Source organism: Oncorhynchus gorbuscha, linkage group LG21, assembly GCF_021184085.1.
Source record: "Oncorhynchus gorbuscha isolate QuinsamMale2020 ecotype Even-year linkage group LG21, OgorEven_v1.0, whole genome shotgun sequence".
In the NCBI taxonomy this organism is placed as follows: Eukaryota; Metazoa; Chordata; class Actinopteri; order Salmoniformes; family Salmonidae; genus Oncorhynchus; species Oncorhynchus gorbuscha.
Window position 1 is genome coordinate 12374730 of NC_060193.1, and position 16651 is coordinate 12391380.

At 43.8% G+C, this 16651-nt stretch overlaps 1 protein-coding gene across 2 annotated transcripts in view; it reads left to right on the forward strand.

Annotated features, from left to right (window-relative positions):
* Positions 1–13726, forward strand: part of LOC124008638 (proline-, glutamic acid- and leucine-rich protein 1-like) — a 28002-nt gene extending 14276 nt beyond the window's left edge. For both annotated transcript variants that reach the window (XM_046320110.1, XM_046320109.1), the window contains exons 13-16: positions 2622–2846; positions 10136–10975; positions 11245–12234; positions 13237–13726. In XM_046320110.1, the coding sequence (XP_046176066.1) occupies positions 2622–2846; positions 10136–10975; positions 11245–12234; positions 13237–13335 (2154 nt within the window). In that variant the 3' untranslated portion in view covers positions 13336–13726. The remainder of the gene's footprint in view (positions 1–2621; positions 2847–10135; positions 10976–11244; positions 12235–13236) is intronic.
* Positions 13727–16651: the final 2925 nt, after the last annotated feature.

Below are 16651 nucleotides of genomic sequence, written 5' to 3' on the forward strand. Positions count from 1 at the left end.
AATCCTTCCCCATAGTGTTTATGATACTGTGTGTGGTATTCTATAAACCTTCCCCATAGTGTTTATGATACTGTGTGTGGTATTCTATAAACCTTCCCCATAGTGTTTATGAGACTGTGTGTGGTATTCTATAAACCTTCCCCATAGTGTTTATGATACTGTGTGTGTGTGGTATTCTATAAACCTTCCCCATATTGTTTATGATACTGTGTGTGGTATTCTATAAACCTTCCCCATAGTGTTTATGATACTGTGTGTGTGTGGTATTCTATAAACCTTCCCCATAGTGTTTATGATACTGTGTGTGGTATTCTATAAACCTTCCCCATAGTGTTTATGAGACTGTGTGTGGTATTCTTCTATAATCCTTCCCCATAGTGTTTATGATACTGTGTGTGTGTGGTATTCTATAAACCTTCCCCATAGTGTTTATGAGACTGTGTGTGGTATTCTATAAACCTTCCCCATAGTGTTTATGATACTGTGTGTGGTATTCTTAAACCTTCCCCATAGTGTTTATGAGACTGTGTGTGGTATTCTATAAACCTTCCCCATAGTGTTTATGATACTGTGTGTGGTATTCTATAAACCTTCCCCATAGTGTTTATGATACTGTGTGTGTGTGGTATTCTATAAACCTTCCCCATAGTGTTTATGATACTGTGTGTGGTATTCTATAAACCTTCCCCATAGTGTTTATGATACTGTGTGTGGTATTCTATAAACCTTCCCCATAGTGTTTATGAGACTGTGTGTGGTATTCTTCTATAATCCTTCCCCATAGTGTTTATGATACTGTGTGTGTGTGGTATTCTATAAACCTTCCCCATAGTGTTTATGAGACTGTGTGTGGTATTCTTCTATAAACCTTCCCCATAGTGTTTATGATACTGTGTGTGTGTGGTATTCTATAAACCTTCCCCATAGTGTTTATGAGACTGTGTGTGTGGTATTCTATAAACCTTCCCCATATTGTTTATGATACTGTGTGTGGTATTCTATAAACCTTCCCCATAGTGTTTATGATACTGTGTGTGTGTGGTATTCTATAAACCTTCCCCATAGTGTTTATGATACTGTGTGTGGTATTCTATAAACCTTCCCCATAGTGTTTATGATACTGTGTGTGGTATTCTATAAACCTTCCCCGTAGTGTTTATGATACTGTGTGTGGTATTCTATAAACCTTCCCCGTAGTGTTTATGATACTGTGTGTGGTATTCTATAATCCTTCCCCATAGTGTTTATGATACTGTGTGTGGTATTCTTCTATAATCCTTCCCCATAGTGTTTATGATACTGTGTGTGGTATTCTTCTATAATCCTTCCCCGTAGTGTTTATGATACTGTGTGTGGTATTCTATAAACCTTCCCCATAGTGTTTATGATACTGTGTGTGGTATTCTTCTATAATCCTTCCCCGTAGTGTTTATGATACTGTGTGTGGTATTCTTCTATAATCCTTCCCCATAGTGTTTATGATACTGTGTGTGGTATTCTTCTATAATCCTTCCCCATAGTGTTTATGATACTGTGTGTGGTATTCTTCTATAATCCTTCCCCATAGTGTTTATGATACTGTGTGTGGTATTATATAATCCTTCCCCATAGTGTTTATGATACTGTGTGTGTGGTATTATATAATCCTTCCCCATAGTGTTTATGATACTGTGTGTGGTATTCTTCTATAATCCTTCCCCGTAGTGTTTATGATACTGTGTGTGTGTGGTATTCTTCTATAATCCTTCCCCGTAGTGTTTATGATACTGTGTGTGTGGTATTATATAATCCTTCCCCATAGTGTTTATGATACTGTGTGTGGTATTCTATAAACCTTCCCCATAGTGTTTATGATACTGTGTGTGGTATTCTATAAACCTTCCCCATAGTGTTTATGAGACTGTGTGTGTGGTATTCTATAAACCTTCCCCATAGTGTTTATGATACTGTGTGTGGTATTCTTCTATAAACCTTCCCCATAGTGTTTATGATACTGTGTGTGTGGTATTCTATAAACCTTCCCCATAGTGTTTATGATACTGTGTGTGGTATTCTATAAACCTTCCCCATAGTGTTTATGATACTGTGTGTGTGGTATTCTATAAACCTTCCCCATAGTGTTTATGATACTGTGTGTGGTATTCTTAAACCTTCCCCATAGTGTTTATGAGACTGTGTGTGGTATTCTATAAACCTTCCCCATAGTGTTTATGATACTGTGTGTGTGTGGTATTCTATAAACCTTCCCCATAGTGTTTATGATACTGTGTGTGGTATTCTATAAACCTTCCCCATAGTGTTTATTATACTGTGTGTGGTATTCTTAAACCTTCCCCATAGTGTTTATGAGACTGTGTGTGGTATTCTATAAACCTTCCCCATAGTGTTTATGATACTGTGTGTGTGTGGTATTCTATAAACCTTCCCCATAGTGTTTATGATACTGTGTGTGGTATTCTATAAACCTTCCCCATAGTGTTTATGATACTGTGTGTGGTATTCTATAAACCTTCCCCATAGTGTTTATTATACTGTGTGTGTGGTATTCTTCTATAATCCTTCCCCATAGTGTTTATGATACTGTGTGTGTTAATGCCTTCTCTCTCTCTCTCTTCCCCCAGCGTCTCCACGATGTCGTCCTCCCGTTGTGTGTACGCCTGCAGCAGCAGCATGGGGGAGACTGCGGGGCTGGGGGTGTTAGTGGTCAATACGGTAGTGCCCTCCCTCGTAGGGAGCTGTACCGTCTGCTCCTAGCCCTGGTCCTAGTGCCCCCACCTCGATGGCCCCCACCCCTCACCTGTACGGTGTCCATACTCAGTCACGGACGCAGGGATAGGAGCCTGAAGGTAGGGGGAAATATGCATGCAGGTACTGCACAGGCAGGGACCCCCCCACACACACACTGGCTGCAGCCTTTAGGTATGGAGGGAGAGTAGAAGGGTAGGTAGGAATGGAGGGAGGGGGAGTGGATAGAAGTGTAGGTATGGAGGGAGAGTGAGTAGAAGTGTAGGTATGGAGGGAGAGTGAGTAGAAGTGTAGGTATGGACTGGGCTAAATGTATGACTCTCACACACGACTCTGTCAACATCCTGGTGTTTTGTTTTGTTTGTCTGTGTTTAAGCAACCAAGTAAACATTTCTCCTGCCTCATCAATTACACTTGAAATACAAAACGTTCTAATATACACACACAACTACACAACACACACTAACTGGTATAACACACGCCCCATATTTATAAACTGGGTGGTTGTAGCCTAAATGCTGATTGGCTGACAGCTGTGGTATATCAGACCGTAAACCATGGGTATGGCGAAACATTTATTTTTACTGCTCTAATTACGTTGGTAACCAATGGCGATAAGGCACCTCGGGGGTTTGTGGACCCCTTGACTTTTTCCTCATATTGTTACGTTAGTCTTATTCTAAAATGGATTAAAAACAATTGTTTCCCTTCAATCTACACGCAATACCCCATAATGAGAAATCATAAACAGGTTTTTAGATTTTTCTTATGCCAATGTGTTAGTTTATTATTATCACATGAACATAAGTGTTCAGACCCTTTACTCAGTACTTTGTTGAAGGACTGTTGGCAGTGATTACAGCCTTGAGTCTTCTTGGGTATGATGCTTCAAGCTTGGCACCTGTATTTGGGGAGTTTCTCCCATTCTTCTCTGCAGATCCTCTCAAGCTCGTGTCAGGTTGGCTGCGGAGCATTGCTGCCCATCCAACCTGTGCCTCGACATTCAGAGACTTGTTCCAAAACCACTTGTGCGTTGTCTTGGCTGTGTGCTTAGGGTCATTGTCCTGTTGGAAGGTGAACCTTCACCTCAGTCAGGTCCTGAGCTCTTTGTTTTCATCAAGAATCTCTCTGCACTTTGCTCCGTTCCTCTTTCCATTGATCCTGACCAGTCTCCTAGTCCCTGCCACTGGAAAACATCCCCACAGCATGGTGCCGCCACCACCATGCTTCACCGTAGGGATGGTGCCAGGTTTCCTCCAGACATGACACTTGGCATTCAGGCCAAAGAGTTCAATCTTGGTTTCATCAGACCAGAGAATATTGTTTCTCATGGTCTGAGAGTCCTTTAGGTGCCTCTTGGCAAACTCCAAGCGGGCTGTCATGCGCCTTTTACTGAGAAGAGGCTTCCATCTGGCCACTCTACCATAAAGGCCTGGTTGGTGATGTGCTGCGGAGATGGTTGTCCTTCTGGAAGGTTCGCCCATCGCCACAAAGGAACTCTAGAGCTCTGTCAGAGTGACCAATGTGTTCTTGGTCACCTCCCTGACCAAGGCCCTTCTACCACGATTGCTCAGTTTGGTCGGATGGCCAGCTCTAGGAAGAGTCTTGGTGGTTCCAAACTTCTTCCATTTTAGAATGATGGAGGCCACTGTGTTCTTGGGGACCTTCAATGCTGCAGGAATGTTTTGGTACACTTCCCTAGATCTGTGCCTCGACACAATCCTGTCTCGGAGCTCTATGGACAATTCCTTCGACCTCATGGCTTGGTTTTTGCTCTGACATGCACTGTCAACTGTGGGACCTTACAGTGGGGCAAAAAAGTATTTAGTCAGCCACCAATTGTGCAAGTTCTCCCACTTAAAAAGATGAGGCCTGTTATTTTCATCATAGGTACACTTCAACTATGACAGACAAAATGAGAAAAGAAAATCCAGAAAATCACATTGTAGGATTTTTAATGAATTTATTTGCAAATTATGGTGGAAAATAAATATTTGGTCAATAACAAAAGTTTCTCAATACTTTTATATACCCTTTGTTGGCAATGACAGAGGTCAAATGTTTTCTGTAAGTCTTCACAAGGTTTTCACACACTGTTGCTGGTATTTTGGCCTATTCCTCCATGCAGATCTCCTCTAGAGCAGTGATGTTTTGGGGCTGTTGCTGGGCAACATGGACTTTCAACTCCCTCCAAAGATTGTCTATGGGGTTGAGATCTGGAGACTGGCTTGGCCACTCCAGGACCTTGAAATGCTTCTTACGAAGCCACTCCTTCGTTTCCCGGGCAGTGTGTTTGGGATCATTGTCATGCTGAAAGACCCAGCCACGTTTCATCTTCAATGCCCTTGCTGATGGAAGGTTTTCACTCAAAATCTCACGATACATGGCCCCATTCATTCTTTCCTTTACACGGATCAGTCGTCGTGGTCCCTTTGCAGAAAAACAGCCCAAAGCATGATGTTTCCACCCCCATGTTTCACAGTAGGTATGGTGTTCTTTGGATGCAACTCAGCATTCTTTGTCCTCCAAACACGATGAGTTGAGTTTTTACCAAAAAGTTATATTTTGGTTTCATCTGACCATATGACATTCTCCCAATCTTCTCTGGATCATCCAAATGCTCTCTAGCAAACTTCAGACGGGCCTGGGCATGTACTGGCTTAAGCAGGGGGACACGTCCAGGCACTGCATGATTTGTGTCCCTGGCGGCGTAGTGTGTTACTGATGGTAGGCTTTCTTACTTTGGTCCCAGCTCTCTGCAGGTCATTCACTAGGTCCCCCCGTGTGGTTCTGGGATTTTTGCTCACCGTGAGATCTTGCGTGGAGCCCCAGCTCGAGGGAGATTATCAGTGGTCTTGTACAGTGCCTTGCGAAAGTATTCAGCCCCCTTTGAACTTTGCGAACTTTTGCCACATTTCAGGCTTCAAACATAAAGATATAAAACTATATTTTGGGGAAGAATCAACAACAAGTGGGACACAATCATGAAGTGGAACGACATTTATTGGATATTTCAAACTTTTTTTAACAAATCTAAAACTGAAAAATTGGGCGTGCAAAATTATTCAGCCCCTTTACTTTCAGTGCAGCAAACTCTCTCCAGAAGTTCAGTGAGGATCTCTGAATGATCCAATGTTGACCTAAATGACTAATGATGATAAATACAATCCACCTGTGTGTAATCAAGTCTCCGTATAAATGCACCTGCACTGTGATAGTCTCAGAGGTCCGTTAAAAGCGCAGAGAGCATCATGAAGAACAAGGAACACACCAGGCAGGTCCGAGATACTGTTGTGAAGAAGTTTAAAGCCGGATTTGGATACAAAAAGATTTCCCAAGCTTTAAACATCCCAAGGAGCACTGTGCAAGCGATAATATTGAAATGGAAGGAGTATCAGACCACTGCAAATCTACCAAGACCTGGCCGTCCCTCCAAACTTTCAGCTCATACAAGGAGAAGACTGATCAGAGATGCAGCCAAGAGACCCAAAGATCACTCTGGATGAACTGCAGAGATCTACAGCTGAGGTGGGAGACTCTGTCCATAGGACAACAATCAGTCGTATATTGCACAAATCTGGCCTTTATGGAAGTGGCAAGAAAGCCATTTCTTAAAGATATCCATAAAAAGTGTCGTTTAAAGTTTGCCACAAGCCACCTGGGAGACACACCAAACATGTGGAAGAAGGTGCTCTGGTCAAATGAAACCAAAATTGAACTTTTTGGCAACAGTGCAAAATGTTATGTTTGGCGTAAAAGCAACACAGCTCATTACCCTGAACACACCATCCCCACTGTCAAACATGGTGGTGGCAGCATCATGGTTTGGGCCTGCTTTTCTTCAGCAGGGACAGGGAAGATGGTTAAAATTGATGGGAAGATGGATGGAGCCAAATACAGGACCATTCTGGAAGAGAACCTGATGGAGTCTGCAAAAGTCCAGACCTGAATCTAATCGAGAATCTGTGGAAAGAACTGAAAACTGCTGTTCACAAATACTCTCCATCCAACCTCACTGAGCTCGAGCTGTTTTGCAAGGAGGAATGGGAAAAAATTTCAGTCTCTCGGTGTGCAAAACTGATACGACTACCGCCCCGTAGCACTCACTTCCGTCATCATGAAGTGCTTTGAGAGACTAGTCAAGGACCATATCACCTCCACCCTACCTGACACCCTAGACCCACTCCAATTTGCTTACCGCCCAAATAGGTCCACAGACGATGCAATCTCAACCACACTGCACACTGCCCTAACCCACCTGGACAAGAGGAATACCTATGTGAGAATGCTGTTCATCGACTACAGCTCGGCATTCAACACCATAGTACCCTCCAAGCTCGTCATCAAGCTCGAGACCCTGGGTCTCGACCCCGCCCTGTGCAACTGGGTACTGGACTTCCTGACGGGCCGCCCCCAGGTGGTGAGGGTAGGCAACAACATCTCCTCCCCGCTGATCCTCAACACGGGGGCCCCACAAGGGTGCGTTCTGAGCCCTCTCCTGTACTCCCTGTTCACCCACGACTGCGTGGCCACGCACGCCTCCAACTCAATCATCAAGTTTGCGGACGACACAACAGTCGTCCGCAAACTTGATGATTGAGTTGGAGGCGTGCGTGGCCACGCAGTCGTGGGTGAACAGGGAGGCTTGATTACCAACAACGACGAGACTGCCTACAGGGAGGAGGTGAGGGCCCTCGGGGTGTGGTGTCAGGAAAATAACCTCACACTCAACGTCAACAAAACTAAGGAGATGATTGTGGACTTCAGGAAACAGCAGAGGGAACACCCCCCTATCCACATCGATGGAACAGTAGTGGAGAGGGTAGCTAGTTTTAAGTTCCTCGGCATACACATCACAGACAAACTGAATTTGTCCACTCACACTGACAGCGTCGTGAAGAAGGCGCAGCAGCGCCTATTCAACCTCAGGAGGCTGAAGAAATTCGGCTTGTCACCAAAGGCACTCACAAACTTCTACAGATGCACAATCGAGAGCATCCTGGCGGGCTGTATCACCGCCTAGTACGGCAACTGCTCCGCCCTCAACCGTAAGGCTCTCCAGAGGGTAGTGAGGACTGCACAACGCATCACCGGGGGCAAACTACCTGCCCTCCAGGACACCTACACCACCCGTTGTTACAGGAAGGCCATAAAGATCATCAAGGACATCAACCACCCGAACCACTGCCTGTTCACCCCGCTATCATCCAGAAGGCGAGGTCAGTACAGGTGCATCAAAGCTGGGACCGAGAGACTGAAAAACAGCTTCTATCTTAAGGCCATCAGACTGTTAAACAGCCACCACTAACATTGAGTGGCTGCTGCCAACACACTGTCATTGACACTGACCCAACTCCAGCCATTTTAATAATGGGAATTGATGGGAAATGATGTAAATATATCACTAGCCACTTTAAACAATGCTACCTTATATAATGTTACTTACCCTACATTATTCATCTCATATGCATATGTATATACTGTACTCTACATCATCGACTGCATCCTTATGTAACACTTGTATCACTAGCCACTTTAACTATGCCACTTTGTTTACTTTGTCTACACACTCATCTCATATGTATATACTGTACTCGATACCATCTACTGTATGCTGCTCTGTACCATCACTCATTCATATATCCTTATGTACATGTTCCTTATCCCCTTACACTGTGTATAAGACAGTAGTTTTGGAATTGTTAGTTAGATTACTTGTTGGTTATCACTGCATTGTCGGAACTAGAAGCACAAGCATTTCGCTACACTCGCATTTAACATCTGCTAACCATGTGTATGTGACAAATAAAATTTGATTTGATTTGATGGAGACATACCCCAAGCGACTTACAGCTGTAATCGCAGCAAAAGGTGGCGCTACAAAGTATTAACTTAAGGGGGCTGAATAATTTTGCACGCCCAATTTTTCTGTTTTTGATTTGTTAAAAAAGTTTGAAATATCCAATAAATGTCGTTCCACTTCATGATTGTGTCCCACTTGTTGTTGATTCTTCACAAAAAAATAGTTTTATATCTTTGTTTGAAGCCTGAAATGTGGCAAAAGGTCGAAGTTCAAGGGGGCCAAATACTTTCGCAAGGCACTGTATGTCTTCCATTTCCTAATAATTGCTCCCACAGTTGATTTCTTCAAACCAAGCTGCTTACCTATTGCAGATTCAGTCTTCCCAGCCTGGTGCAGGTCTACAATTTTGTTTTTGGTGTCCTTTGACAGCTCTTTGGTCTTGGCCATAGTGGAGTTTGGAGTGTGACTGTTTGAGGTTGTGGACAGGTGTCTTTTTATACTTATAACAAGTTCAAACAGGTGCCATTAACACAGGTAATGAGTGGAGGACAGAGGAGCCTCTTAAAGAAGTTACAGGTCTGTGAGAGCCAGAAATCTTGCTTGTTTGTAGGTGACCAAATACTTATTTTCCACCATAATTTGCAAATAAATTCATTAAAAATCCTACAATTTGATTTTCTGGATTTTTTTTTCTCATTTTGTCTGTCATAGTTGAAGTGAACCTATGATGAAAATTACAGGCTCTCTCATATTTTTAAGTGGGAGAACTTGGACAATTGGTGGCTGACTAAATACTTTTTTGCCCCACTGTATATAGACAGGTGTGCCTTTCCAAATCATGTCCAATCAGTTTAATTTACCACAGGTGGACTCCAAGTTGTAGAAACATCTCAAGGATGATCAATGAAAACAAGATGCACCTGAGTTTAATTTAGTCTCATAGCAAAGGGTCTGAATACTTATGTAAATAAGGTTTTTCAGTTTTTTAAATTTTATTTGCAATAAATACATACCCTATTATGACAAAGTAAAAACAGGTTATTGTGTGTAGTAGATTGGTGAGATTTCTTTCTTCATTTAATTCATTTTTAGAATAAGGCTGTAACATAATGTAGAAAAAGTGAAGAGGTCAGAATACTTTACGAATGCACTATATTTAAAGGAAAACGCTACCCAAAAACTGTCTTTTGGTATTTGTTTAATTCATCCACTGTTGATATAGTCCCAAGAAATGTTTTGCAGGTCAGCAATCAGGTTTTGTCTTTGAAAAAGGAAAACTGTCGGCAATCAAGTTGTCGGCAATCAAGTTAACTGTGAATAAAATGAATGTTTTGGGAGAGTCAATGAGAGTTTCGCGGTGTCATGTTACACTCAGGCTGTTGACTAGTTAGACAGGTTTAGAGATACTCTAGGAAAATGTGTATATATCGTAGGAGTATTTACCACCTGTACGGTTATTTTCACCTTTTTGTTAGCTCAGGCAAATGTTAGTCCATAGTGAAATGTACTGGAATAGTGACCTTTGGAATGCACTTGCTTACTGATCTTACTCTCCATCTGTGTCTCTGTTTCTGCCCCTCTCCTCAGGTCTCCTCCTTCTGCACTGAGGCCCTGACCATATGCAACTCCCTTCTCCACCCCCGCACCCCATCCCTCTGCCTCCCAATGCCCCCCCTCGCCCTCAAACCCAGCCCTGCCACTTCCCTCCTCACCCCTTCCCAGGCCTCCAGCCTCACCCTCCCCACTCTCCTCGGAGGGCCCTTCCCAGGCCGACACTCACTCGGCCTTGGCCACACCCTCCTAGGTTCCCTGGACAACCACCTGTCTCTGGTTCCTCCGGGGCTCTCTGGCCAGGGCTCTACCCCAGGAGACCTGCTCCTTTCCCCCCATCAGGGCGAGCTGGCAGGGCTGGGGCTCTCAGAGGGCCAGAGACCCGTCTTCATCCGTTACGACAAAGAGGAAGCGGAGGATGTGGAGATTTCACTGGAGAGCGACTCAGACGATAGTGTTGTCATCTTCCCACGGGGGATGCTGATGTTAGAGAACCAAGATGGCATCAGCACCGTGGCCACTCTCCCCGTGTCTTCCTTAGTACCTAGTGGGGTCACTCTCCCCGTACCCGGTCCAGGGGACGACCCAGGCGGTGACATCTCCCTCCCCCTCGCCAATGACCTCCCCTCCACCTCCCTCCCTCACCCTCTCCTCCCCTCCTCCTCCGCTCCTAACTCCATCAACTCATTCCCTCCAGCTCCACTAGCCTCTCTGGTTCCCCCCCTCAACTCCACCGGCGTGACCCAGCTCGGTGCTCCCTCTGTGGGGCTAGGAGTTGGGGCTGACTCCCTCCCTGGAGCCCAGCTCCAGCAGATGTTGCTTCAGGGCCAGTCACCAGTCCCAGGTCAGCCCACGCCACTGGGTCTCCCCATACAGGTAAAATCACTAAGAAATGTGAGTTATAGATATCTCATTAAAAGCAAGTCTGTGAAGTGGTAGATCTGTTCTATGTGCACTATTTCTATGTTTCCCCCCTTAAGTTTAGTTTTTACGTCCGGTTTTGTACACCAGATTTGAATAGCTGAAAATACTATATTTTGGGTTATTTAAAAGATATGTGGTGCAATGGTTCTCTACACTATGCATTGCTTGTTTCACAACATGACCCAACAGATGTTTTTAAAGTGTTCTACCTCTGTCTACAGATGCTCCAGAACCAGCTAGCTCAGCCCAGCAGAGCCCTACAGCAGCAACAGGCCAGTGAGGAAGATCATTCTGTTATTAATATCAACAGCTCTGATGAGGAAGAGGAGGAGGATGAAGAGATGGAGGATGAGGATGAGCTGGGAGAGGAGGAGGATGAGGAGGGGTTGGAGGATGAAGAAGAAGAGGAAGAAGGGAGCGATTTCCCCGATGAAGAAGAAGAGTTTTATGGAGAAGAGTTTGACGACTATGAGGAGGAAGAGGGGGAGGAGGAAGAAGAGGAGGAGGATGAGGAGGAAGAGGAGGGAGAGATCAGGCCGTTGGACAGAGAAGGGAGGAGAGGAGGAATGGGGAGGGAGGAAGGAGAGGTGCTCAGAGAAGTGCCGGAGGATGGAGGGATGGGCAGATTCTGTGTGGAGGGAGAGATGGAAGGAGGTATAGAGGAGCTGGGGACTAACAGAAGGGTGTACGGGGAAGAAGGGGTGAAGGCTCAGGAGGTAGAGAGCATCGGTGTGCTGGAGGAAGAGAGGGAAGGAGAGGAGGATGACGCTGATGGAATGAACGACCCGACAATGCCTCAGATTCTCTGTGTGACGGGCGGAGCTCTGGAAGAGAGGGATGAGCTAGGGGAGGGGCATGGGCAGGAAGTGGGGTCATGTGAGCAGCAGGGAGCTGATCGCCCAGAGGCAACGTCCTCTTCTGAAGGCCCCACCCCTCAACACAAACAGGAGGCAGAGCCTGCACAGGAAGTGAGGGTGGGCGGCAGCGACCAGCCGTCCAATCAGGGAGAAGAACCAGCAAAACAGGGCGGGGACTCTGCTAAAGAGGAAGTTAAGCCATCAGCCGCTCCGAGCGAGACAGAGGGGGAGGAGCCTGAACGAGAGAAAGGAGCAGAAGAGGGAGAGGAGGATGGAGAAGAGGATGGGAGAGGGATGAAGAGGAAGAGGGAGGTAGAGGAGGAAGGAACAGGACAGGGCACAGAGAAGAAAAAGGTAAGAACTCTTTCTCAGACCATCTTTAACCAATTCACATTCCAAGCCTTTTAGCTGATTTTACAACACATTTTCTCATGAGTGACTTCCTTGGTCATGGTTTGTGTGTAGATACAGTGAGCTCCGTAAGTCTTGGGACAGTGAATGTTTTTTTGTCTCTGTACTCCTGCACTTTGAAATGATATAATGACTGAGGTTAAAGTGCAGACTGTCAGATTTAATTGGAGGTTAACTGGATGCTCCTATGATTACGGATAATCCTGAATGAATCGTGAATAATAATGATGAGTGAGAAAGTTAGAAGCTCAAATATCAGATCCCCCCAAAAATGCTAACCCCCCCCCAGTTCTTGTAATGGTGACAGGTTAGCATGTCGTGGGCGTATGATATTTGTGCATCTTTCTCACTCATCGTTATTCACGCTTCATTCAGGACAATCTGTAGTCATTGTAGCATCCGCATTAATGTAGGAGTGTTTAGAAACATATTCTATTCTTATTCACAATAAAAGTGACTCCAGAATGGCACAATACATTATTTACCATTCATTATTATAATCTGAAACACAACCAGAACAAACAAAAATGCATCCAACAAGTTTGTAGAGTCACAAGCTTGATGTATCATTGCATGCTATGAATATGGGACCAAATACTCAACTTTTGACAACGTTAATAAACAGCAGTGAATTTGTCCCAATACTTTTGGTCTCCTACAATGTGGGGGACCATGTATAAAAAGTGCTGTAATTTCTAAACGGTTCACCCCGTTATGGATGAAAATACCCTCAATTAAAGCTGACGCCACTTTAACCTCAAGTCATTGTATAAATTCAAATCCAGAGTACAAAACAACTGTCCCCGTTTTGGACCAAGTATCTGTTTTAAGATACAAAATGCTAGTTAATGACTGTTGTCCGGTTCCTTAGCCACAGAATAATGTAAATCTAACCTGTGTTTCTGTTTTCTCTCTGTCTCGTCTGTCTCTCTCACACTCATTCAGTTGGATGAAGAAGTCATGGCGTCCATGTTGGCTGATTTTGTAGCCTGCCCTCCAGACGACGAGGAAAAGGGTCCCTCAGCATCCAACCTCCCCTCTTAAAGATGTCCAGCCATGGCTTCGTCACCAAACCATCAGAACAACTTGTTTTCTACCCCCTTCTTATAGTCTCACATAAGGTTTCAAAATTCTCAGGTTTTCCCGACATCTCGGTTGCGAAGACTCCCAGAATCGTGAGGGAATAAAGCATGAAGTCCTCCGATCAGAATTTCTGGGAAACCTGTGTATTTTGAGACTGTTACCGCTGCATTTTGCCTCCGTCTCACACTACTATTCATTACCAACCTGCAGCTTAGACAATGTTGAAAACATTGAAAATTGCCATATAGTCTCTGTATGATTTGTTGTTTATTTCATCGGAAATCGACTTCCACACGTTTTTAGATGTTGGAGATGGAATGTTCCTAAAATAAAAATGAGGATTTGACTTCCAGGAAAGTGAAAGCATTTGTAATACACTCTGGACTCCATATTCAATTCATATTATATAAATATATATAAATAAACCACCAGTTAGGTTAGTTTACATCAACCTTAAAGTCTTGGGACATCAAATGATTGAAAGACACAGCAGTGAAGACTGCAGCTCTTCAGTACTACTGTGTGGTACCCTACAGTTAGTGAGTGTAGTCGTGGTGGTGGTAGTACTGCTGTGTGGTACCCTACAGTTAGTGAGTGTAGTCGTGGTGGTGGTAGTACTGCTGTGTGGTACCCTACAGTTAGTGAGTGTAGTCGTGGTGGTGGTAGTACTGCTGTGTGGTACCCTACAGTTAGTGAGTGTAGTTGTGGTGGTAGTACTGCTGTGTGGTACCCTACAGTTAGTGAGTGTAGTCGTGGTGGTGGTAGTACTGCTGTGTGGTACCCTACAGTTAGTGAGTGTAGTCGTGGTGGTGGTAGTACTGCTGTGGTGGTAGTACTGCCCTACAGTTAGTGAGTGTAGTTGTGGTGGTAGTACTGCTGTGTGGTACCCTACAGTTAGTGAGTGTAGTACTGCTGTGTGGTGGTAGTACTGTACTGCTGTGTGGTACCCTACAGTTAGTGAGTGTAGTCGTGGTGGTGGTAGTACTGCTGTGTGGTACCCTACAGTTAGTGAGTGTAGTCGTGGTGGTGGTAGTACTGCTGTGTGGTACCCTACAGTTAGTGAGTGTAGTCGTGGTGGTGGTAGTACTGCTGTGTGGTACCCTACAGTTAGTGAGTGTAGTCGTGGTGGTGGTAGTACTGCTGTGTGGTACCCTACAGTTAGTGAGTGTAGTCGTGTTAGTAGTAGTGTGGTTTTGGTCACCTATCATGTTCATGTTTTTGAGGTCTTATATACAGTATCAATTCTTTTTGTTATAAAATAAATCAACTTCAAAGACAACTGCTGAAAGTCTCTCTTGATGTTTCAGATGAAGTTTTAGTTTGACTTTGGGAATTTATTAACTCATGAATGCTTAATTTAGGTTTCACTTTTAGAGGGGTTTTTTTCAGCCTACATAGCACTGTGCTACTCTACTTTTTAAAACAGGAAGTGTGTTGAGTGCTGTGCAATATCTAGTATATTAGTCTGTGCAATGCAGGCTGAGCTGTGATCATTTTATTACTCAACTCATAGTCTCTTGTGGACAGACATCGTAAAGATTTTAGTTCTGGGCTAACCAAGATTACTCATAGCAGAACTATCAGTAGCCATGGGGCATCTTGACTGAAAGGTCCCAGAAGTGTCTTGTGTGACCAGTATTACTCGAAGAGGAACTATTGACGATGATAAACCAATGATAAGTGCAACTGGCAAGAAGCCAATGGAAGGACGTTCACTAGTAGACAATCTAGTACCATGTTGACACTAGGTTATAACCTAGTAACAGACTGAGACGGTCAGAATGTCTGACACACACACACACTCTAGGGATGACGTCACCATTTGGGGGGTGCTTCTAGAGAGTTTAGGCTGCAGATTTGGTCTGAGGGGAGTAGAATGGAACAGCTGTGTTCTGTAGAACACTACAGAATGTTTCAGAATGATGGAATGTTTAGAACAGACATGATTCTAATCCACAGGATGGAGATTCTACACATGACAAAATAGAATGTCCGATCTCTCCCACTTGGACTGAACACACACGGCAGACAATCTGTAGATATTCTCAGACCACATCTTGGATAGCAGCCTGGTCTCAGACTAGATGTAAACTAAGTCCGGAATACTCTTATTATGATAGGTTACATTTGGTATGGTTACATAAGACCGAAGATTACTTCAGGCCAAAATTAAAGTAGGGTGGTTGGACGGTTTTGTGTATAACGCGAACGTCTAGCAACCCAAAGGTTGTGCGTTAGAATCTCATAATTTTAGCTAATTAGCTACTCTTACTACTTTTTAGATACTTTGCAACTGCTTATCATGTTAGTTAACAATTCCCCTAACCATTTAACCTAACTCCTAACCCCTAGCCTAGCTAACGTTGGCCACCTAGCCAACATTAGCCACAACACATTGGAATTTGTAACATATTGTACAAATTGCATTTCCTAACATATAATTTGAAATGGATGATGGACGTCCACAAATGAATACATACCGCCGGAAACACATCATACAGTACGATACTAATTGGAGCGTTCCAGGATTTACATTGCTTATGTTACGTCTACCCCTGAGTCCAGGCTGTGCATAGAAGCTATTAGCAGAATGACTAACAGGATGCTTGTTGGCATGCAGTAAAAGTTGCAAGTGTTCATATTTTCTACATTATAGAATAATAGTGAACACATCAAAACTATGAAATTGCAAAAATGGAATCTTTTAGTAACCAAAAAATTGTTAAACAAATAAAAACATATTTTTTCACGTTTGACAACTTTGCACACTTGAATGAGTAGGTGTGTCCAAACTTCTGACTGGTACTATATGTTTGTATTTATTAATTGATGCGTTGGACCTGTTAACTGAAATGTTTACTGCTGCAGGTCTAAAGCCACAGACAAATAATAGTCCTCTGTAACTTATCTAACTTTTCCAGCTATGTGATATTTCATAGTTTTGATGTCTTCACTATTATTCTACAATGTAAAAATCAGAAAAACCCTTGAATGAGCAGGTGTGTCCTAACTTGTCTGGTACTGTATGTGAGAACCTAACTTGTCTGGTACTGTATGTGAGAACCTAACTTGTCTGGTACTGTATGTGAGAACCTAACTTGTCTGGTACTGTATGTGAGAACCTAACTTGTCTGGTACTGTATGTGAGAACCTAACTTGTCTGGTACTGTATGTGAGAACCTAACTTGTCTGGTACTGTATGTGAGAACCTAACTTGTCTGGTACTGTATGTGAGAACCTAACTTGTCTGGTACTGTATGTGAGAACCTAACTTGTC